Source organism: Chenopodium quinoa, unplaced genomic scaffold (assembly GCF_001683475.1).
Source record: "Chenopodium quinoa cultivar QQ74 unplaced genomic scaffold, ASM168347v1, whole genome shotgun sequence".
NCBI classification, from domain to species: Eukaryota; Viridiplantae; Streptophyta; class Magnoliopsida; order Caryophyllales; family Amaranthaceae; genus Chenopodium; species Chenopodium quinoa.
Window position 1 is genome coordinate 1,534,033 of NW_018742607.1, and position 24,695 is coordinate 1,558,727.

Below are 24,695 nucleotides of genomic sequence, written 5' to 3' on the forward strand. Positions count from 1 at the left end.
ATCATGGTTTAGATAACAACACCATGGGATGCACAAATAGAAAAATGACAAAAACGTTACATTCTATACAACTGGACTCGTTCATAGTAAATTTATACCACATCATGACATATAATATACAATACACCGGATTAGGAATGTCATTGAAGCGCATTAAGTAGGATAATCGTCCCATTTCCATCTCAATAGGATGGAGATGGATCTAGGTTTGACATGTGGCAGGGTAGGGTGGATTTTAAGCTATAGTTACCCTCACATACCCACCCCATGAAGGATTTATGTCTTCGTCAAGTGCAATTACTAGATATATAAATAGATCAAACTGTGAAGATAATTAAGTTCGACTATCTGGATCGTCATTATATCAAAGTTAGAGGTACTAACGATCTTTGGGCTAGTAAAATAGACCAAAACCCAATTAGACGGATCCTATAAGGTCACACAAGGGCTTAGATCGAGCATTAGAGAACGAGGCCCGTGATGGGTCTCATCATTCTAGGTGGTCGGCCATATGGAAGGATTAGAGAGGTTTTGGACTTCCTAACCTAGTCTAATTATAATATGATTATAAGTACACTAGGTGCCTAGGAAATTAGACATAACAATTTTATAATAAAGTTGAAACCCTAATTAGCAGACACAAAATTAACCCCGCCCTCTCAAACTCCTCCCTCTTTCACAGCTCTCTCTCTCTTCCTTTCGGAGCCGGTGGTGGTGTCTCGTGGTGATGGTGGTTCGTGCGGTGGTCGGTTGTCCATTAAAGGTGGTGATCGTGGTTTTCCCCTTCATTTGATCAGTTTAGTATTGGTGGATCGGACGGCTCGTTCGAATCTCGTGGACTAAGTAGAGGAACAATGCTTGGGGCTCTATTCTCTCCGTGATTTGCCTATTGAATAGTTTCTTGGAATTCACGCTTCAAAGGTATGATTATGTGTCTTGTGTGTTATGCATGCAATCTTGGTTTAGGTGCTTATGAATATGATTCATGAATTTCCGCTTCTAATACCTATAAACTCTTACACCCAGCCTCAATCTCGCCCAATGTATTTTAATATTTGTTGTAGTTTTATACATATATTTGATATTTGAACTTTGGTATTAGATTTATTTGTTTGAAGCGTGATATTAAATACTACTCCCTCCGTTCCCTTTTGTTTTTTTACGTTTGAAATTATGCGCGGTTGTTAAGAAATTGTGTAAAATTGAGGTGAATTGACATAAATTAATCATTCAAAGTAAAATTATAGTTAAAAAAAGGAATATTGTACATGTGGGGTAAAAAAAGTAGAAGAGAGATGAGAGAGAAAGTAATAATGAGTATTGAAAACCCATTAAAATATTATAAATAGTACAATTGCACATGAAAAGTGAAGGGCAATTGAGTATTTAAATTTTAAAGTAAGGGTAATTATGTCCAAAATCAATGACTTAAAAGAAAGATCCTAAATGTAAACAATAAAAAGGAACACCCTAAATGGAAACGTAAAAAACAAAAGAGAACGGAGGGAGTAATGCTTTTTTTTTTTTTATTTTGCTTCATTATATTAGGTGTGTACAATTATAAATTTACAATAGAATTGTATTATTTGTGGTGTGTCAATGGTGGAGACAAGGTGGGTGATAGGGCCGGGAAGGTGGGGCTGAAGCAGCGATGGATATTCACGTGTGGGGGGTAGGGTAGGGATGTGTAGACACCAAAAAATGTCTCCCCAAAACCAAACCCGATGATGAAAAACCTTTCATCGCCATTATTGGTCGGGTTGAGTATTTAATCTTTATAGTGCTTAAATCCATGTTTCTATTCAATACATTTCATAAAACAATCCAATTCATAGCTCATTTCCTTAAACCATAACTTACTTTCCACTTTCTATATCCACATCAAAAAATAAAGAGAAACTAATTTTGTGGCCCTATAATTTTGATCCAATAATTATTTGGTTGGATAGGTCTTGAAATAAGTTTTCCAACAATATATCATAAGCCCAATTCCGATGTAAAACGAAGAAGATATGAGCAAAATACTAAACTCGGCCCTAAACCAACACCCTTTAACTAAAACAACCATATCTTAAAGTCTACAAATGATTTTGACCTGATTCTAATTGGGTTCGAAAGTAGACATGATAAGCTTTCCAATGATATATTATAGGAAAAATTGCCCTAAATAATCCAACCTTTGTCTCATCCGCCCAAAATAATCCCACCTATCGATTATTTTTTAATAATCCGACCTTTATACCTCTTTCGCTTTAAATGGTCCCAACCAGTCATCTAGCTTGTTATTACAAGTTACTAGACACGTGTCAGTCTAGGATTGGTCAAAAAAATAAAAATAAAAATTATTTTAAAAAAAATTATTAAAAAAACAGAAAAAAAATCAAAATATCCCAAGCCTGCAAACTACCAAAGCAACCAGCTCGCAAACCACCAAAGCATCGCTACTGCTACTCCTTCGCAAACCCACCACCCAAGCCACACTCTCCCCGCAGCAAACACCAAACGAACCCTCCACCACAGTGAGTCGCCACCTACCACAGACCAACAACCGCTGGTGGACTTCACTAGAGCAGCCGCTTTCGACGCCCACAAATCAGCCCCAAAATTGAATATCAAACCCCTCACAACTACCATTACTAAGGGAAAGGGACAATTTTGATGGTGGGCTGGGTAGAGGAGGTGGTTTCGGTGGGTGGGCTGGGTAGGGGAGATGGTTTCGGTGGTGGGTGTGCTGGAGAGAAGGTGGTCGTTGGGTTTTTTTTTTTTAAAAAAAAAATTCAATGATTTTTTTAATTATTATTATTTTATATATATATATTTTAGACTAATTGAGTATTTGAGTGGTGATACATGTGCAAATAGTTCCAAGTCACCTATGGTAACTTGTTTAGCCGGTTTCAAGTCGCTTGGGACTATTGGGAGCGGATAGGGTATAAAGGTCGGATTATTAAAAAATAATCGAAAGGTGGGATTATTTTGGGCGGATAAGGCAAAGGTGGGATTGTTCTGAGCAATTTTTCCCATATTATATGCCTTATTACGAGTTACGAATCAAAAGTTATCGTAGTTTAAAAATGTGTAAAAACAGAAATTACCGCGCGGCAGCAATATCTGACGTGGCACAGCAGCTAGTACCGTGTCACGGTATGTGTACCGTTAGGTGCTTTTTTCGTGTCATTTTTGCTTTTTTCTCACGCGTTGTCTTACCGTGACACGGTGTACTATACTGTGCCACGGTTGACAATGTTGCGTCGCGATTTCCTGTGCCGTGTCACGGTACATGTTCCGTGTCACGGGATGATCTCGTGTTTTCTCCGTGTGTCAGACTTCACGCGTTTTATTTTTTAGGTATGTTTCTTTCCCGCGTCATGCCAAATTATACCGTGTCACGGCATATTTTGTCGTGTCGCGGAAACATGCTGACTTGTCGCGACATTTATTTTAGGGTTTTATCTTTTTAGGGTTCCATGTGTTCCCTCTACTCTTTTCCGATAAATACCCCCCTCCTTACTACAGTTCGAGGCACCAAATGATTCTTTTCTCCTCTCTTCTACACCAGAAATTATTCTCTTCTCTCTCTCATAATCTAAGCCTTAAACCTATATTTCTAATTACATCATTTCTTCATTAAGCACTCCAAGGAATCCATACTTAACCCGAGATTCCGTCCTTAAACCAAGGCAGAAAGGTATAATTGACTGAGGGTTTGGACCAAATCAACTCTACTTTTTATTTATTTTAATTGTTTCAATTTCATTTATATTTTTATTGAAGTTACTAACAATTTATTCATGATGTATCAATTTTAAGGAACGCGCTTAATGTGAGTAATTATTTAATTTAATTACTTATTTTATTTTTATATTGTTAGTATCATGATTAGGTTTATTATTATTTTATTTGACTAACAATTTATTGTTGAATTGCTTCCAATATTAATGTTGATTCTATTATTATTTATGATCAACATATTGCATGGTTAAAGGTAATATGTAATTGAAATTCACGACTAATAAGATAACTTGGACGACCGTTTAGGTTCCTTTTTAATCTTATTGTTTAAATAAGTGATCACGATATTTTAGAATTATGTGTTTCATTAATATTCAACCAATTTAGCATAATAATAGATTTGAGTAAATTGCATATTTTATTTGCATGCCTTTGAGATCGCAGAAATCACTTTTCACTATAAGAATCGAGTAGAGGCCAATACGGGCGAATGTGACTCCATGACTCACTTCGTACCATCATCTCCGATCCTCCTTTCGTGGTTCCGAACCATATGGAGTTAGTAATCTCATGGATTATGAATGAGGTGTAAGCTTCACCGTTAGTCGTTGTTGCCTTTCGTTGTCCCTTTATCGTGGTTGCCTTTTATGATCCGTGAACGGTTTACAAGTTCCTTAAATACTTGTTGATGGCTCCCTACTTTCCTTGTCCCTAATCATATTATGTCAATTTCCACTTCTTATGTGTCAAACATACTCATACATGTTTTAACTTAAGCGCACTTCAAACGACTCTTACATGATGTTTTATTAAGAGGGTGATAGGGTGAGGAAGGGGATAAATTTCAGACCTGTGGGGATGAGGATGAGGATGAGGATGAAAATATGAGGTAAAGATGGCATGGGATGAGATGACCAAAACCCGCTCTGTCTAGTTGACGTCCCTATACATAATGGAACATAGTATGCATTAATATGTGTGGAAGTGAGACCCATAACAGACCAACACTTGTACTTCCCAATTTCCCATGCTTTTAGAATTCCATAATAGTTTGAATTTGATAATATGTGTACACTATTCACATATTAACTTTGATAACATTTTAACTACTACCTCCGTTAATTATTATTTGCAACAAAGGAATATTTTATATCTCACAAATAATACCCTTTTGTTGCAAATAATAGTTAACGGAGGTATCATTTTTTATAAGAGAATCAAAATGTTTATCAACATAAATGTAAATTAAAAGTTTATATTACAATAATATACATTTTGATAAATTCAATAAGGGCTTCTTTGACATCATTTTTTATTTTTGGTTTCCTATATTTTTTAAAACTAAAAACCAAAAACCAAAAACATAAAACAAGAAAAAGGTGTTTTCACTTTTTTATTGTCAGTTTTTAAAATTATTATGATTTTAATAAGTTTAAATAATTTTTAATTCATTATGTGACATATATGATATACTTTTATGCAACAAAAAACCAAAAAACAGAAAACCACAACAATGCCAAATGAATCTCCCTACGTGTTTTTTTAAGTGTTATATTTTGACTAGTATATATTTTTAGGCAATTTAATTGATTTAAATAATATAAGAGGTAAATGGGATAATTAAAGTACCAAAAACTAAAAAAAAAAATAATAATAAATAAGTGGAGTTGATAGTTTTTTGACAATTAATGAGTCTGAGAGGAAAAACAAAATAAAGAGTTATTGATGGATTTGGGTAAGGGCCATGAGAACAAAGAGAACTATTACTAAAACAAAACATGTTATTGTCATTAATCCCTTAAAGTGTCTTATGTGTCAAACTCTCATTAATAATTTTCCCATAATTAGCTCTAATGATTAACGGAGTTGACCACCGGAGTTGACCACCGTTAGTCATTAAGGGCATTTGGTGACATTTTTGTAGAACTCGTGGGTATATTGTGAATTTGAAAATTATTGGGGGGAAATGGTGAATAAAAAAGTAACACAGGGACATTTGGTGAAAAATCCGTTAAACATTTTGCATTGACATACGTGCGTGTCATGTCATTATCGAGCACAGTAAATAAAAAAAAAATAAAAAAAGTGTGTGATTTGAATTTTTTGTGTTACAAAAAGATGTAGTATACTTTCTTTGTGTTCTAATAAGTGTGATATTTACCAAATGTAGCCTTGTTTTAATAATTGTTACACTTTTTTTGTGGCAAAAATCTAAATTTTAATATTATACTCCATCCGTTTTTAAATACTTGTCCTATTTCTCTATGCGTGGAGTTATAGGAGAAATTGGAGAAACTAAATATACGGAGGTAGTGGGGTAGGGAGAAGAATAAAAAATTATAAAAAGTAAAAGTAGTGGACAGAATTGGAGAATAGACAATATAAAATCAATAAAATATGATTGATGTTGAGTCTAGTAGTTGAAAGAAATAAATTAAATATTATAAAAGTATTCAAAATAAGGAAATAGAGAAAGCATTTAAAAACAGTCTGAAATGACTAGATGGGTAAGTATATAAAAACGCAAGGAGTATCCCTCTCCTTTCATAGTCCTAATTCCACTACTACTTTTTATTTTTTATAATTTCTTTAATATATAAACTATTAACTCTAGTGCGCGAGAATACAATAACTCACTTAGTAGCTCGGTGGGAAAGTGTTAGAGAGAGAAAGTGATAGAATTGTTCTGTTTTCAGAGTGTTATTTTGTTCTTCTTCCCCTCCAATGGAGGGGAATCCTCCTTCCGCTTCTGTCACAGTCCCTTTGGCTAGTACATCTATTCACTCAAATGATAATTCTAGCTCTCCTTTAAGCTTTAGGGAGGTGGTAGCTACTTTCTCGGAGTGGTTTGACCAAGCCCGTAAAATTGTATTTGCAGCGAAAGAATGGGATGATTCAGAGGATATTGCTCCTGATGGCAATTTAGCAGTGCAATTTAGTAAGGAAACTTTGTCTAAATTGAGGCAACCATGGTCAATGACTCTCATGGGCAAGGTTGTGGGTATTTCTGTTCGTCAGGAGTTCATGGCGAAAAGGGCTCAAATCATGTGGAAAATCCGGGGTAATTTGGAAACAATTGATTTGGGTAAAAGCATCTTTTTGTTTAGATTTTCCCTACAAGACGATTATGAGCGGGCTTTATTTGGTGGTCCATGGTTTATCTTTGATCACTACTTGATGATTACTCAATGGAGACCAAATTTTCGCCCTCATCAATCTCAATTTGAGACAATGGCTGTTTGGATTCGTTTTCCGGAGTTGCCAGTTGAATACTATGAAAAATCAGCTCTGTTTGAGATTGCGCGTGTAGTAGCAAAGCCAATTCGGGTGGATTATTCGACGGATCGTATTACTAGAGGGAGATATGCCCGTGTTTGTGTTGAAATTGATCTCAATTTGCCCCTAATTACGAAAGTATGGTTCGGTCATGAGATTGCGCAATGCATTCATGGAGGTGGCAACAGGGGCAAGCAACAGCATTCTCTGTCTAATGTGGGGGAATGTTCACATAAGTCATCTTTTGGTTTGACAGATGGTAGTGACAGAGTTGGACCGCTTGCAGGTTTTTCTGAATTGGGTCAATCTTCTAAAGTACAGGACTCCAATGGTATCGTTATTGGGTCGGCCCAAGGTTTACAACTTGAGATGGATAATAGTTCAGAAGATTCATATGGTCCATGGACTATGGTTACTAATAGAAGGAAACCGAGAAAAAACATAGTGATTTCCAATGTGACTTCTTCTAAGGTTATTTCCACCAAAACGAATCGTATTGAGCAAAAAGAAGCCAATCAACTTCTAAATGGCAAAAGAAAGCTTCTGGAGCTTTTTCCCAAAACAAACCTTTAAACTTCCCCTCGGTATCCATGCAGAAGCAAAAGGTTTCTTCTGATAATTTGATTTTGCAGAAAAAAAATCTCTTAACTTCTCAATCTCTTAATTGTCAACATTCAAAGGAAGGTACTCAACATGTGTCCTCTATGGTGTGTGATGACTCCTCTCTTTCTCCTGTGCATTTGCATGATTCTCATTTATCTCCTCTACAAATATCTTCTAATTCCCCTGAGAAAGCTCATGTCATTTTCACAGAAATTCCCTCTTCTTTGCATGCTACAGAGAATCAAAATGGATCAAAACAAAACCAATCCCCCAAAGAGTCACAAACACAACTCACCTCCTTCCCCTCCTCCAATCCTCAAACCGTGGGAAGTAAGGAATGTCATACCAATCAAGAATTATCAGGAATGGAAATCACCCCCCCCCCCCAAGTTCATCCCTAATGGAGAGGGTGACCCTAGGTCTTCCCATGTTTGGAGCAATAGGACCGGAACTAATGAATTATGCACGTCGACAATCTCAGGGTCCGAAGCAACTCTTGAATCTATTTCCCGATTCGAGAGTAATGGATTCAATTCCTCCGCAGCCATCTGTTTGCCGTTATCCGTCCCCCCCCCCCCCCCCCCCCGACGGAAATGGAGGGTGCATTGAGATTGATGGACTCCCTTCGGAGGAGGGAGGAACGAATGATCCAACCTCCACCCCGACTTGCAATGCACGAGGGGTTGCCATTACCAAAAAGAATGGAGGTCGTGCCCTTGGTGTTCGTCACTCGAGGTTACAACATCGAAATTCCAAATCGCCGTATAGCTATGTTCGTAACAAAGGAGGAAGTGGTGGGAGTACAAATTCAAGTGAGCTACCACTCTCGTCCGAATGGCTGTCCGGAGATTCCCCTGTTAATGACTCCGATCAAGTTGGAGGATGTGGGTCCGATGCAGGCGCTAGAGTTTTGGATGGATTGGGAGAGTTACTTTCATCCCCTCCCAATTCGAACTCACCCGGGTGACTCGTCTTACACAACCCTGCAACGTTCTGTTCCCGCGTTAAATATGAAAATCATTATTTGGAATGTTCGGGGTGCAAATAATGAGGAATTTGTTACTCATGCAAAGGATATCGTTGATTCCCATCATCCTAATATTTTCGTTTTTCTGGAAACCAAAGCTAAGTCTCAACGTGCAAGACAAGTAGTTTTACAATTGGGTTTTAATGATTTTAAAGTCATTGAACCAAATGGAAGAAGGGAGGGAGTTTGGATATTTTGGAAAACTGGAGTGGATTTACTGAAATTTTCAGATCAAGGCAATCTTTTTCACGGTTTGTTTCATTTTAGTAACAATACTCCTGAGGTCATGCTTACTGGCATGCATGCCTCAAGCGTGCCTAAGGAAAGGCACTTGGACTGGCAGAGACTTAAACAATCTATCCCTCCTAGTGATATGCCGTGGTTGGTTCTTGGAGATCTTAATGAAGTCACTAAACAATCTGAAAAATTTGGAGGCCGGCCCTTCATGTATAGTTAATGCAAAGACTTCAAGGAATTTATGGATAAGGCGGGTGTCGTTGATATAGGGTTCCATGGGACGCCATTCACCTGGACTAACACAAGAAAGGACGGTGCTCTTATTCGTCAACGTTTGGATCGAGCTCTCCCAAATTTGTCATGGCTTGATTGCTTCCCTCACACTAAGGTTTTGCATCTCACTCATACTAATTACTCAGATCATTGCCCTCTATTAATTGATATGTCTAATCCTAGTATGAAGGGTCCTTTTCCCCTAAGATGTAAGGAGGTTTGGATTGAACATCCAGACTTTGCTACTTTCTTTGTTAATAATTGGTCTCAATCGAATGATAATTTTTTAGTTGGCTTGGATAATTTTAGGAAGAATATAAAATTCTGGGATTCGAATGTTTTTGGTAATTTAAAAAAAAAAAGAAAATTTTATCTCGGTTAGATGGTATCCAATTGTATTTATCACATAATGATTCAAATTTTTTAATTGCCCTTGAAAAAAATCTGCTTAAAGATCTTGAGGATATACATAAAAAAAGAAAGGATTATTTGGGCGCAAAAAGCCGGGATTAATTGGCGCAAATAGTGATCATAATACTAAATATTTCCACATTTTAGCCAAGATTGGGAAGAGTCAAGGAAAGATTTTAGCACTTAAGGATAATAATGATGTTTGGATTCAGGATTGTGATAAGCTAAAAGTTTTAGCTACTGACTATTTCATAGACATCTTTACATCAAAGTTGCATGCTAATTTTTCTTCACAGAATAATCTAACTCCAAATTTTATCCTTTCTGATCAAAATCGAAATGCTATGTCTCGTATCCCTTGCTTGAATGAGGTTAAGGAATGTTTATTCCGGATGAATCCAATGAAGTGTCCAGGTCCAGATGGTATCCAGCCACGTTTTTTGCAACATTTTTGGTCTAATCTTGGTACTTCAATTTATAATTTTGTGCTTAACTGTTTCCACTCTTGTGAGGTTCCTGCTAGTGTTAACAAGTCCTACATTGCTCTTATTCCCAAGATCGAAAATCCTTCCAAAATTTCGGAATTTAGACCTATAGGACTATGCAATACTAGTTATAAATTGATTACCAAATTGATCTCTGATAGAATAAAACCTTTTCTTTCCAAACTCATTAATCCCCTCCAATCTAGTTTCATTCCCGGTAGAGGCATTGAGGATAAAATTATAGTAGTCAAAGAAATTGCTCACGTTTTCAGTAAGGCAAAAAAAGGAAAAAATATTTGTGCTTTAAAACTTGATCTTACTAAGGCTTATGATAGCTTGGAGTGGTCTTTTATTGAAAATACTTTGAATTTTTTTGGCTTTCCCGAGAATTTATCCAAGCTTATTTTAAATTGCATTTGTTCACCTAGTATTTCAGTTTTATGGAATGGTGAAATTTGCAATTCTTTTTCTCCATCTCGGGGTATCAGGCAAGGGGATCCACTTTCATCCTTCATCTTTGTGCTATGCTTGGAGAGATTATCTATTATGATTGATCATCATGTTAGTATAGGCTTATGGAAACCTATTAGACTCACTCCTTCAATTCACATGTCACATATTTTTTATGCGGATGATGTTTTCCTTTTTGGAAATTCTTCTAAAGAAAATATTAGTGGGATGTTGAATGTTTTAAATTCTTTTGGTGATATGTCGGGTCTAAGGTTAAATCAAACCAAATCTTCAATGATCTTTCCCCCTAAAATGAATCATTTTATCCGGTCTGACACTGCCCATTTTTTTGGTTTTAAATGTGCTATTTCTTTTGGGAAATACTTAGGGTTTGAAATCAGTCCAAATAGGCTTAAACTTTCTCACTACTTTGGTCTTCTTGACAAAACCATGGATAGGATCAGAGGATGGCAGGCTAAGCTTTTGAATCTTGCTGGAAGATGCACTTTGATCAAATCGGTTTTAAACTCCTACCCAGTTTATCACATGCAAACTAATCTCATCCCTGTTACAGTGCTTGATAAATTGGAGCAAAGGTGTAGGAAGTTTTTATGGAATAAGGTGGATAACATTCATTACAGTCCTAGGCTTGCTTGGAAATACGTTACTATGCCTCTAGCTGCGGGTGGTTTGGGAATTAGAAGATTGAGAGAATGGAATATGTGTTTTATGGCTAAATTAGGTTGGATTCTCTTAAATAATCCCTCCAAACTTTGGGTGAGAATTTTTAATGAAAAATATTTGAAAAATTCTGCTCTTTTTGATTGTGTTCCAAAATCTTCTCACTCACCGATTTGGAGAGATCTTCTTAATGGTAGGCATCTTTTGGCCTCGGGCTTGAAAATTGGCATAGGAAATGGTGCAACCACTTCTCTTTGGTATCATCACTGGGTGGGTAAGGCCCCTATTTATCTTCAAATTGCTCATGACAATCCCCCTCATATGGCCCATTGGTTTGTAAGGAATATTATAAAGGATGGGGTTTGGTACTTGGATGAAGTCAAGCACCTGTTATCTGAAGGCTTGATTTCAGAAATTTTAGCAACTCCTATTTCTAAAGTGTCCAATTTTGATGACTTCATTAATTGGACCTTATCCAAATCGGGTGAGTTTACCATAAAATCTCCTTACCAAGCTCTTATTTCCCCTTCTTATCATCCTTTTCATTACTTTTCTTCATGCAAATCAATTTGGAAAGTGACCGTGCCCTCAAAGTACAAAATGCTTCTATGGAATGTGGTTCACTCTATCCTCCCTGTGGCTGAAAAATTGTCAACTTTTATGCCATTTATTTCTCCTATTTGTGTTAGATGTAATATGTACTCTGAGTCGCATTTGCACTTGTTTCGTGATTGCTTTTCCTCGGCTATTTTATGGAAGGATATTTTTGCAAAGGTTCATTTGCCTGCGAATTTTAGCTTTCATAATTTCTTTGCTATGAATTGGTATGAGTGGATTAATTTTAATTTAGCCTTTGATAGTCACTGGAAAATGACCTTCACAATTGCTATTTGGCACATATGGAAACAATGAAATGTAACTGTGTTTGAGCTTAAGATGTATAACTCTCGAATTGCTTTTAGTAGGTTCATCTTGGATTATCAATGTACTAACCATATCATGCAGGGTAAAGCACAGGTTTCTGATGCCTCAAGTAGTTCTCATGCCCAAAATGCTTGGAATCCACCCCCAAAGGGCTGGGTAAAACTCAACACTGATGGAGCATGGACTGCTATTAATGTAGCTGCTGGAGGGGGAGTTGTAAGACGAGATGATGGTACTTGGATCATGGGCTTTTCAAGCAAATATAATGCAATCTCAGCCTTTGCAACTGAATTGCTTGCTGTTAGAGAGGGTGTTGCAATGATTAAAACGCTTAAAGCTAAGGATGTGGAATTGGAGATAGATGCCTTATCTCTAGGGATCATGCTCAAGTCTGCAGGCAACACTCTTCATCATGAGTTAGCTGTGGTAGTGAAGGATATTGAAGAAGATATAAAGTTTTTTGATACGTTTGAAATCCTACATGTGAAAAGGAACAACAATGCCATTGCCCATGAATTGGCTCAGATAGGATTAACTATGAGCGTAGGACATTGTCTGCATCTTACTTGCCCTGAAGCTGTTCTGCCAATCTTCAACAAAGAGCTTGTTGCTGTGGCTGCTCTGAATGCTCATGAGGATTCTGATGGGGAATAATCAGTATCTTCTTGTTTACTTTAGTACTAGTCTATCTGTTTGTTTAACTCTTAGCTTTTCTAGGTTTCGAAGGGGCATTGTATGTTTAGGAACTAAGGCCTTTACATTTTCTCTTAGTATAAGGTCTTCTGTGTTTAGCTATTTTACAACCTCACATTTTGCAAAGCGGAATGAGGTTGTGTGCTTTATGTGTAAAACTCTAATTAATTAATGTTATCGTCTTTTATGTGTTAAAAAAAACTTACTAGCTCGGTGGGACACGAAGGGTAATGATGAACTAGTTTGTTTGGACTTGTTCTCCCAAAGTTTAATTACTTTGGAAGATTTTGATTCAATAACAATTTCTGCTCTGTTTGTTTTAAAAAATAAATTATTAACCCATTATTAATTTTATAAATTATTTTTTATTATTTCTTTCATCTCATATTAATTACCTTTTAATAAACTATTAGGGCATGTTCACATTTACTGAGCTGAGTTGAACTGAATTGAACTTGACTGATTGGAGTTATACTAAATTGAACTGAATTGAGCTGAAATGAATATTTTTAATGAGAGAAAGAAATTAGGAGCTGAACTGAACTGAACTGTTTAGAGCTGAACTGAACTGAATTAATTGGAGCTAAATTGAATAGAACTGAAATTAAGTAAATGTGAACAAGCTCTAAACCACATTATCTTTATTTTATAAAATTATAATACTTCAACAACCCTAGTTATTCCATATTTTATTTAAGTTAATTAAATTGACTAAAACTATATAATAGTCAAAAGGAAAATTTAACATCAATAATCCAACCTTTCACTGGTTCTCCCAAAATAATTCAGCCTTTGAATTAACCCTAAATAATCCCATCTTTGATACATATTCTCCCATATCGAGCCTAAGCTAAGTGACCGGATACCTGAAGATTAGGTAGTTTATTTTTTTTTCCCTTTTTTTTCCTCCATGACCACTTCTTTCTCTTTGTTCCTCCATGACCACCTCTCTTTCCCCTCCATGAACACCTTTCTTCCTCCTTTCTCCATGAACACAACCTTTATTACCACCTCCTTCATCCTTTCTCCATCACCACGAACCACAATCACCACCATGAAATCGGTCGAAATCCCTACCCACCTCTATTTTCGTCCCAGCAGCACCTCCTTCAATTCATCTATCCTTCCTTCATCATTAAAACCACAATCACCACCACGAAAGGAGAGAGAAGGAAAATGGGAAAAAAGGAGGCTTTGGAAGTATAGGCAAGAGGGGGTGTTTTCTATGGGTTTTGGTGTAGCGGTGGGGGTTTGTGGGTTGGTTGATGGTGGTGCGGAGGTGGGATGGTGGGAAGTGGAGGTTTGTGGGTTGGTTGATTTTCGTCACGGGAAGACAGAAGGTAGCACGGTGGGGGGTTTTGGGTTGGTTGATGGTGGTACGGAGGTGGGTTGGTGGTTTCATCGACGGTGGGTTGTGGTGGTGTTGTGGGGCTGCGGCGGTGCGGATGATGGTGGGTTGACAGTGGGGTTGATGGTGGGAAGTCCATGGTGGGGTTAATTTATTACTTTTTTCATTTTTTTGGGATTTTTTTTTTAATTTTTTTTTAATTTTTTATGATTTTTGTTAAAAAAATTAAGTTTTAAATTATAAAAAAAGGTCAAACCAAAGCTACCACGTGGCTTGGCAACCGGTCATAGAGGATAAGGTGACAACCGGTCATAGAGGGTAAGGTGACCTGCTGGTGGCGGTGGAGGAGAATAATAGGTAAAAGTAGGATTATTCAAGTTAATTTAAAGGTTGGATTATTTGGAAGAAGGGAAAGGTTGGATTATTCATCTTAAATTTTCCCAGTCAAAATGTTAAACATATTAAAACACGGAGGAACTATTAAATATCAACGAGTCGAAGTCCACGCATTTGGTTGCATCTTAGTTCCACTATTTCTGTAACCCACCTTCCTTTGTTCTTTGGATAAAATCTTTAATACTTCAATTTCAATGAAAAATCAGTTCTTAAACCACTTATTCAAGTCTAGATTTAAGCCTAAGTTTTTATGTGTACGTGCTCAAAAATCAGCCAACTTTAGCACAACCAGTAGCGGTGGAAGTGGCGGCGGAGAGGAAGGCGGAGGTGGTGCGTCATGGCAAAAGTTGGATGGTCTGATGAGATGTCCGGCGAATTATACTCCTTTGACTCCGATCACCTTCCTCGAACGCTCCGCCAAGGTGTTTCCTCACCGGATTTCCGTCGTGTACGGTTGTTTGCGGTACACTTGGAGCGAGACTCGTCAACGATGCGGCAAACTTGCTTCCACTCTCACTACCATCCTTCGCATTTCACCCGGCCATATAGTATGTTTTTCTAATTCATCTGAGTTGGTTTGATTATTTATGTGATATTCAAGAAAATACAATTTTATCATTCACCTTGACCTGATAGACAAATTTTATTTATCACGTGACAAAATTATCAATAAATCATCAACTTTCATTAAATATAAGCTCTACAACTGTAGATACAATTACAAAATTACAATGTTTTATTGAGCCCTTAAGAAAACCCACATGTGAGTGTGTTGTCTCACATTAGTTGAGTGTATAAGGAAAAAATTGTATTGGGATATGTGTATTTTATATTGAAGAAACAAGAAAGTTGTGTCTATTTTATATGGCTAAGGGGCTACTCTCCTCATTGTCCTATGGTTTTGTAGTGAAACCTCTTTGGCCGTATAAAATGTACAGTTATGATGTCTGTGGCATGGACCAGTTTATCATGATATTCGAGCCAGGTTGGATTGTGTTATGATCTGGGCGGGTGTCCACTTTATAAGGTTTTCCATATGGTTTTGAGGGACAGTTATGACGGGTGTTGTTTAGAACCGTTTATCAATTATTTTGTTTATTTATTTACCATTTTGCTATTACAGGGATTAATTAAGGATTATGATTTTCTTTTTTTTTTTTCCCTTTATTGTTTGGTGAAAAAATTATGATCTTAACATTAGTTTCTTTCAAACTTCTCTTCAAAAAAAAAAAAAAGGTTTCTTTCAAACTTATAAATTTTGTGTAAAAGGACATTAACTTATTTATGAGGAAAAGGTTTAACACTTCAAACAAACCATGTTCTCTTCAGTAACAACAAATCGGTAATGATAGGATGCATTTTCTATAATGATACGGAAAACAAGTGTAGATTGCTCATAGCTTTTACAAATTATATCACGTGTTGGCATGATATGTATTATGATCTCAAAAAAAAAATTATAATATAGGTATTGTTTGGATGCTATGGAAAATTACTTCCCATTGGAATTTGTATTTCATGAGAATTAAATTCTTATATCAAAATTATGGGAATTGTATAAAATTGTTTGGTTGGCATAAGGAAAGTTGCAAATCATAGGAAGTTTGATTAATATAGGGGGATTAGGTAATTAACTTCTCATATTTTGTAGGAAGTCACAATTCCTATGAATTTGCAATTCCTTCATTTATATTTTTTATTGTCAACCAAACAACTCATATATTTTCAAATTCCCATGATTTTTCACTTCCCCATTTTCTTGGTGTAACCAAACAACCCCATAGTTCTTATCTGTAGTTGTTTCTATCATTGGATATTAGGTAAAGCCTCAATTTTTTAAATTTATTTATTGTACTTTTTAATTTATCCTTGATTTTACACATGTCTTGTACTTTTTTTTTCACTTTAATCTATCTAATTTTTGTCTATGATTGTACTTCTTTTTATCTATCTAATAATGTACTTTATTCACTTTTTTGTCCTATTTCTTAAATATCATAAAAAAACACAAACGGAAACTATATTATGGGACGGAGAGAGTATAAATTGTGAAAATCTTGTACTCCATTGATTATGATTATATAATTCTTTTACAACTCCAATGACAAAAATGAACAAATTCTTCAAAAAAAAATTAAGAGCATCGTAAATAAGCCAATAGTCTTTGAAATGTTCTGTTTTTTGAAATTAATTATTGTTTATTTGTGATTACGATCTAGAGTATACTTCAATAAGTTTCCAAAATAATACGGAGACTAAATTAGACACAATGCAAATTGTTTTGATCTTAGATGCAATAAGTAGTTATATTTTTATAATAGCACTGCATTGTATCGACAATAATTCTGTAAATGAATATGGTGGACTCATATTTAATTATAAGCCTAGTCACCTACATTGTATTTATTTGATTTTGTTTTATGGGTAAGGTTTCTATCTCATAACTTGAAACACCAAAGGTGATAGTGGAGATTTCCTTACATTTTCCCGCACTCTTTAATCTTTATGGTACAAATCCATTAAATATAGATTTGTCAAGTCCACCAAACGCCTTCTTTTCTTATTTGGCTTTATCAGCTTCAACGTAATGACATAGACTTGAAAGAGCATATCACTTCTCATATGATCATACTAGATTTTATATGATTAATACTAGATTTTATATTATTAAAACATCGTGTCTAGTTTTTTAAACAACCTTTGACAAATTAATAATTACATTGAGTGCTTAATATAAGACTGTCAACAATTCCTAATTGTATTTGTGCATCATTCATTTGATTTAAAAAACAAATGCAAGTACATTATTAGTTTCTTAACATTCCATCAAACTTTAATTTTCAACATATCTTTTTACATGAGTACTAGATAATAAAATTATTAAGGACAATTAAGCTTTTAGACAAAGAATGGGAGGAAGTGTATGCAAGAGTATGATGAACTATTTAATTACCCTACTATTAGTTTCCTAAAAACTAGACAAATAAGCACACCCTTTCGTAGTATTCTTACGGGTGCATTTAATTTTTGTAGGGGAAGAGATCCTGCTGTTTGTTTTAGAAAATAGAAAGAGTTTCCCTGCCTAAGTAGTTTGTTGTGGAGGGGTGGGGAATCAATATTTGGTGTGGAGGAGTATACACAATGCACATTGTACATTCGATGAACATCAAGCATAAATCCAAAGAGCAGGCTAAAACAAAAGAACATAAACTCCAAAGAGCATGAAGGCTAAAACAAAAGAACATAAACTCCAATGAACATAAACCTCGAGAACGTACATAAACTCTAATATAACATAATATCATCTTAGTTATAGCTCTTATGCTCACTAGGGTTTATGCTCAATGGAGTTTGTCTTCATGTTCTTTGATTTTAGGCTTGATGCTTAACGGAAGCACAGTAAACATTGTGCATATGCCTGCCCCATCATATATGCACCGTCTTAATTACCTTTACCTTTCCTATAATCCCCACAACAAACGTACCTTAGGTTGCACAACATATGGCTAATTACTATTTTGATATATTTAGTTTCATGATTTCTTTCATTGTGTGGGCAGGTAGCAGCACTAGCTCCAAATGTGCCTGCTATGTACGAGCTGCATTTTGCAGTACCTATGGCAGGAGCCACTCTCTGCGCCCTTAATACCCGTCTTGACTCATCCATGCTTTCCACCCTCCTTTCTCATTCTCAAGCTAAAGTCTTATTTGTAGACTATCAATTACTTAACCTTGCTTCAGAAGCTCTCCATCTCATGTCTATAACCGGGGAAAAACCACCATTACTTGTCCTCATTAGAGATTCTGACTCTGATGAACATGAGAATGTTGAGTATGATTATGAATACGAGAATCTCTTAGCCAATGGGGATGATCAATTTCAGCCTCAACTTCCTACAGATGAGTGGGACCCAATAAGTGTCAGCTACACCTCTGGCACCACCTCTCGTCCCAAGGGAGTTGTTTATAGTCACCGTGGAGCTTACATCAATGCCATCTCCACATTTTTGCTTCATGAAATGGGTCCTATGCCAACTTACCTTTGGACCGTCCCCATGTTTCATTGTAGTGGATGGTGCCTTCCTTGGGGTGTGGCAGCTCAAGGGGGCACGAACATTTGCCTCCGAAAGGTCACCCCAAAGGCAATATTTGATAACATTGTCCTCCACAATGTGACTCATATGGGTGCAGCTCCTACTGTTTTGAATATGATTGTCAACTCCCTTCCTTTTGACCGGAAGACCCTACCAAACAAGGTAAAAGTGCTCACAGGAGGATCACCCCCTCCACCTCAGGTATTTTCGAAGATGGAAGAATTAGGATTTGAAGTAGGACACCTTTATGGGCTCACCGAAACGTATGGCCCCAGCACTTATTGTGTATGGAAACCTGAATGGGACTCTTTGCCTCCCGGTGAGAAATCAAATATGAAAGCTAGACAAGGCGTACAACATCTAGGGTTAGAGGATGTCGATGTCAGAGATCCTCTCACCATGGAAAGTGTTCCTGCAGATGGTAATGTTATTTACATCCTCTCATTTTATCTAGCATATCTATCATAACTTAATTTGTAGGGAAAAAAAACAGAGGATTTCTGACAAAATGTTGAACAGGTAAATCAATGGGGGAGATAATGTTCAAAGGAAATACTGTGATGAGTGGATACTTGAAGGATTTAAATGCAACAAAGGAAGCGTTCAGAGGAGGTTGGTTTCATTCTGGTGACCTTGCTGTGAAACACCCTGACAATTACGTAGAAATCAAGGATCGCTTGAAGGATATTATCATTTCTGGTGGAGAGAATATAAGCACAGTCGAGGTAGAGACTGTGCTATACAGCCACCCTGCTATTTTTGAGGCTGCTGTTGTGGCAAGACCTGATAATCACTGGGGTGAAATACCTTGCGCGTTTGTAAAGTTGAAGGATGGCTATAAGGTTACTGAGCAGGAAATAATCAAGTTTTGTCGTGATCATTTGCCTCATTACATGGCTCCTAAGTGTGTTGTCTTTGAGGAGATACCAAAGACCGCGACTGGTAAGTTCCAGAAGTTTATTCTTAGAGAAAAGGCCAAGGCTATGGGATGCCTTTCATAAGACAGAGAATTTCACATAGGCTATAGGCCTTAATTAGTAAATATGACAAGAATCTGTTTGACTGTTACATAGGTTTGTCCCATAATGTAGAAGATAAAAGAAAATCGTACTGTAATAAAAAAGGTTGTTACATTATTCAGATATCTCTATATACTATACGTGACAGTTAATTTTGAACGAGTAAAATACTACATTGATGACAACCTTATTCTGTTGTGTCAGTTAATTTTGAACGAGTAAAATACTACATTGATGACAACCTTATTCTGTTGTGTAGCATCGTTTTATAATATAGTTTGAGTAATGCCTAACAGTTCAATGCCAAAGGAAGCAAAACAAGAAATATGTAATATGATTTGTAAAATCTTGTTATTACATAAAAGATTGCAGGAAGATTCACTGTCAAAAATATCAGGTTGATGTTTAAAAAGTCTGGAAGATGCTGAGATGATAAATTCAGTTACCTTCAATTGGTGGACTCAATAAACTGCTCAAATTTAAGCGAATAATATGGTCATAATTTAGAGAACCAATATATAGATGATCTTCAATCTTAATCCCGCTTGTGATGAGCGACATAACTGGATCATAGACGTGCACTGTTGGATTTCCCTCAAAATCTACACCAAGAATACCGCCGTTTCTCTGTATATGGTGTATACTGATGTATCTGTCTATTATCAACAGGGACTTCCGTACAAATCTGTAGCGCCTTGCTTGCTCTAAATACGGATTAAGCCACTGGTATTCATCATAGCAAACAGGACAATTACACCATTCAGTAAAGGCAATTTAATAATCAATAAAAGTGTAGGAAGTTTGAAAGCCTTACAGAGGACATCGCGATCCAATATCTGTTCTGCCCATCACTATGGATGTTATCTGGAAATCCAGGAAGATTATCGATGAATACATCAACTTCTCCCTTCCTGCTACCTTGTATCCAATATGTTTTGCACTTTTTCCTGCATTTTTAGAATGAATTGAGTGTCACATACACCAGATAGTTGAACATCATACATCTTATGCTTAATGACTTGGTCACTTGGATGATAATTTTCTATCAAAGAAAACGATTAGTGCAGTCTATGATTAGTTGTAGTCTAAGACCGAAAACTTGAAATCTTACAAAGGCGTTTCACAAAAGATGAGCGAATTCTGATCAGGCGAAACTGTAACTCCATTGGGGAAGTAGAGGTCTTCAAGTAGAACTTTTGTGTCTCTAGTATTGTTATCATAGCTCAGGAGTCTGCCATACGGTCTGTATTCTAAGATGTCGTTCAAGTAATTATGGAACCCGTATTTGTACGAAGCATCTGTGAAATATATTGTACCATCTCTAGCAATATCGACACCATCTGTAAACATGAATTTCTTTCCTTCAGCTTCATTAGTTAGTAGACTGATTTCTTTGTTCATAGTGATTTTCAGCAGGCCCTGTGAAATTGTAGGTCACATCATAAATACACCATAAAGGTTTTCAACCAATTCAAATCAAATACAATAAAACCATTACTTTTTTTTATACGTACAATTCTCAAATATACCTCCCAGTTTCTAGAAGATGTAAAAGGGATGTGAATGGGTGGTACAACCGTTGTATGAGAAAATGTACTTTCAATTAGTTTGATCCGGATTGAAAATTTGAAACTTACAAGTTTCAACCTGGTTTGGATTAATTTGGATCAAGTCATCCAAATTTTGCTTAGATTGTTGCTAACATACCATACTGAATGTTCAAAGTAGCTTAAGGTGTGTATTCATGTGATTGTCATTTATCTGAACTTATCTGAATTCGTTTAAATTTACACTTGTATCTTACATGTAATTCAAACTTGGCGAACTAAATAAGGTCTTAAAATTGGCTTCAATATGTCCATATTGCTTAGGACTTGCCTGGATTTAAGGGAGTTATTAGGGGGATAATGATTAAGAGGGGAGTTGTTAGGGGGAAGTAATTAATGGAGGGAAACTGTTAAGGGGACTTATTTATAGTAGGTTTGGCACAAACCACTCATTGCAACTTTACAAGGGCCCGCGGAACTTATTCTTGTGTTTGGTATTATAAGGAGCACTCACTAGCTGTATTAATGTTTTTGTAATAATCTGTCCTGCTACTGTGCTCTGCATATTCTCCTTCTATTATAATGTTTTTTTTTTCTTACAAATCTTTTAAATTTGATTAATCCAATAAAATCTTAAAATTAAAATCTGTTTTACAAACATGAATTTATCACAATATTATTAAGTCAATACAAACAAATTAGTAAATCACAATATAAAAAACAAAAACGGAAAAAAAAAAAAAAATCTCACAGAAAAATATAGTCAAAAGAAAAGGAAATTAAAAAGATAAAAAGAAAAGTAATTCAAAATTTAATTCGGTCCTCATCCACATTTTAAGTAAAAATATTGAAGATATCAAGTTAAAAATTGAAGTAAATTTTTTTGAAATAAACTGATTATTGAAAATCAAGTCAATAATTGTTTATTTTTTTTATAACTGAAAATCAAAGACAAAATTGAGATAAATTAGACCTGGCAAATGAGTCATTCGAGTCGGGTATGGGTCGGGTCATTTCGAGTCGGGTCAAGTTTGAGTCAAAAGGTTATTGGGTCAAGTTCGGGTCGGGTCGGGTCGGGTCATTTCGGGTTTTGGGTTGATTTCGGGTCGATTGATAATCGGGTCGGGTCTGGTATCGGGTCAATTTTCGGGTCGGGTCAGTTCGGGTCGGGTCAATTTTCAGGTTAACTTCGGATCGGGTCAACTTCGAGTCGAGTCATATTCGGGTGATTCAGATCATTGGGTTAAATTCAACTCTGTATATATATTTATTTATTTATTGACGAAAAAGTTACTATATTTATTAAGGCTATTATTTTCATGGAATATAGTAATTGTTTGACTTATATTAACTTTTTGTGTATGTGTGTGTGGGGATCTCCTGAAACTAAGAGGGATGCTATAACTAATTGAGTTATACCTCACTCTCTTATTGATCTTAGTTTTAATACGTACTCTTATTATCATTGTCATTGTTGTAATAATTTCTTAGAATTATTCTTATACTTTCTCTGTCCCAAATTACTCTTATCTATTTGACATTTTGCACTATTTACACATCTCACTTTGACCGTCTTTTTAGCTATTATATGAAAGTCAATGTAGTCATGTAAGATGTTGTTGGGTCTATTTTAATGTATAATTTCCTAACATAAACTTTTTTATAACTTATACAATTATTTACTAAAAGAAGTTAAAGGTCGGGTCAACTTCGGGTCGTTTCGGGTCTCGGGTCAACTTTGGGTCGGGTCATCTCGGGTCGGGTTGTTTCGGGTTGGGTCATTTCGGGTTTTGGGTCAAGGTCGGGTCAGTTCCACTTCGGGTCGGGTTAATTCGGGTTTTGGGACAATTTCGGGTCACTAATTTCGGGTCGATTTCGGGTCATGGGTCAGGTCATTCGAGTCGGGCCATCGGGTCTGGGTCAAGATTCCAGGTCTCTGGTAAATTGATAATAAATGAAAATTGAAATTAATAAATTATTGAATTAAAAAAAATCATTATACATATTAGATCGGAAACAAAATGAATTCATGCAATTTCATGGAATCATGGGTATGGAAGGAGGGAGAAAGAGAATCTGGGGACAGGTTGCAAAAAGAGGGAAGCGGAGAAATTTCGTTTACCGGGTAACTGTTACTCTAGGAGAGGGGGGGAGGGGGTGGGGAGGGAGCTTGTATAACTGGAGTCTGCCCTGCTCATAAGTTAGTAATGTACCTTGTATGCATCAGCAACAATGACATGATCTCCATTATTCGCAATAGCAATTCCAAGAGGGCGCCCACCAGTACTGACCCAATCCTCAACCACTAAGTCAACATCCGATTCACCAACATTGATTCGCTTGATCCATCCATCTGCACAACCAGTATACATATACCGTGATCTAGGCTCATAAGCCACATCCTCGGGGCCAAAGAGTTGACCAGACACGATAAACTCCGACTCCCTAAGCATCCCGCTGTTGATTTTTGCTGCAGTAGCTACCTTATTATTGGTTGACTCGTCTGCAGGGAATGGTGCTGGATCAAATGGGTCAGCTTGATACAACAAAACAGCAATCGCAAATACTATAGGAGCGACAAATGAGCACAAGATTGTAAAGCATAGTCTACTAGTGGCTGCAGTTGTCGCGCCTAATGGAATAGTGTTTGACTCGGCCATGATGTCTAGAGGCCAAGGACAGTCGGGTAAAGAACAAGGGTCTTAATCGAAAAAAGACTACAAAGGCGCACTAACAAAGTTAAAAGTGACAAGGATAACATAATCTACGTTGCCTACCAATTTGAATTCATTTATGTGCCAAGTATGTTGATATAATTGAGTTAGGTTGATTCTTCAATAGCCTTTTTGAGATATTTCCGTCGACCAAGAATTGACACACATTGGATATTCAATTCGAAATAGATTGCGTATTAAATAACTACTTTTTTTTTAAATTCGTTTCAAAAACTTTCAGATATAGCATAATTTTTCGGATTGGAAATACCGAATATCTAAAATTATACGTAATTATTTTTAATTTGTAAATAATGTCGAATTAATTTTTGTTTTTGAATCTAATATCCGTTACCCAATGTCCGAAATTTAAAATTCGAAATATCACTTAAAGAAGAATAAAATTGAAGTTTTGAGATTACTATGTCCAATATCATATCTTACAAATCATATACGAGTACATCACCCATTCCGAAATAGTTGACACGTTTTTTTTATCATGATTTTCAGTGCATAAATTTAAGGAAAAATACACTTTAATAATTCCAATTATGGGCGATTTATTTCTAATAATCCGAACTAAGGTTTATTTATCTAATAAACCCAATTATGTTATTTGTTTTCCTCCAATAGTCTTAACCGGTCAATACCAAGTCACGACCTGTTATAACAGATTACCATGACACGTGTCAACACCTGATTGGTCTAAAATTTTAATATTAGTAATAAAATTTAAAAAAAAATCTGACTGCTGCCCCCTTAACCTCCACCACTCCAACTCTTAA

The 24,695-nt window shown here is 36.1% G+C and overlaps 3 protein-coding genes across 3 annotated transcripts; 2 read left to right on the top strand and 1 right to left on the bottom strand.

Moving 5' to 3' along the window:
* The first annotated feature begins 6,456 nt into the window (after positions 1-6,456).
* On the top strand, positions 6,457-7,581 carry LOC110721238. The gene has a single exon (XM_021900388.1). The coding sequence runs from the start codon at positions 6,457-6,459 to the stop codon at positions 7,579-7,581; it is 1,125 nt and encodes a 374-aa protein (XP_021756080.1).
* A 5,954-nt stretch (positions 7,582-13,535) lies between these two features.
* LOC110721214 (probable acyl-activating enzyme 1, peroxisomal) lies at positions 13,536-19,834 on the top strand. The gene is made up of 3 exons (XM_021900367.1): positions 13,536-15,084; positions 18,097-19,051; positions 19,150-19,834. The coding sequence occupies exons 1-3, from the start codon at positions 14,731-14,733 to the stop codon at positions 19,629-19,631; spliced, it is 1,791 nt and encodes a 596-aa protein (XP_021756059.1). The 5' UTR covers positions 13,536-14,730; the 3' UTR covers positions 19,632-19,834.
* A 124-nt stretch (positions 19,835-19,958) lies between these two features.
* LOC110721215 (protein STRICTOSIDINE SYNTHASE-LIKE 7-like) lies at positions 19,959-24,000 on the bottom strand. Its single transcript, XM_021900368.1, has 4 exons — positions 23,410-24,000; positions 20,761-21,068; positions 20,464-20,596; positions 19,959-20,372 (listed from the first exon to the last, which is right to left on the bottom strand). The coding sequence occupies exons 1-4, from the start codon at positions 23,854-23,856 to the stop codon at positions 20,088-20,090; spliced, it is 1,173 nt and encodes a 390-aa protein (XP_021756060.1). The 5' UTR covers positions 23,857-24,000; the 3' UTR covers positions 19,959-20,087.
* Positions 24,001-24,695: the final 695 nt, after the last annotated feature.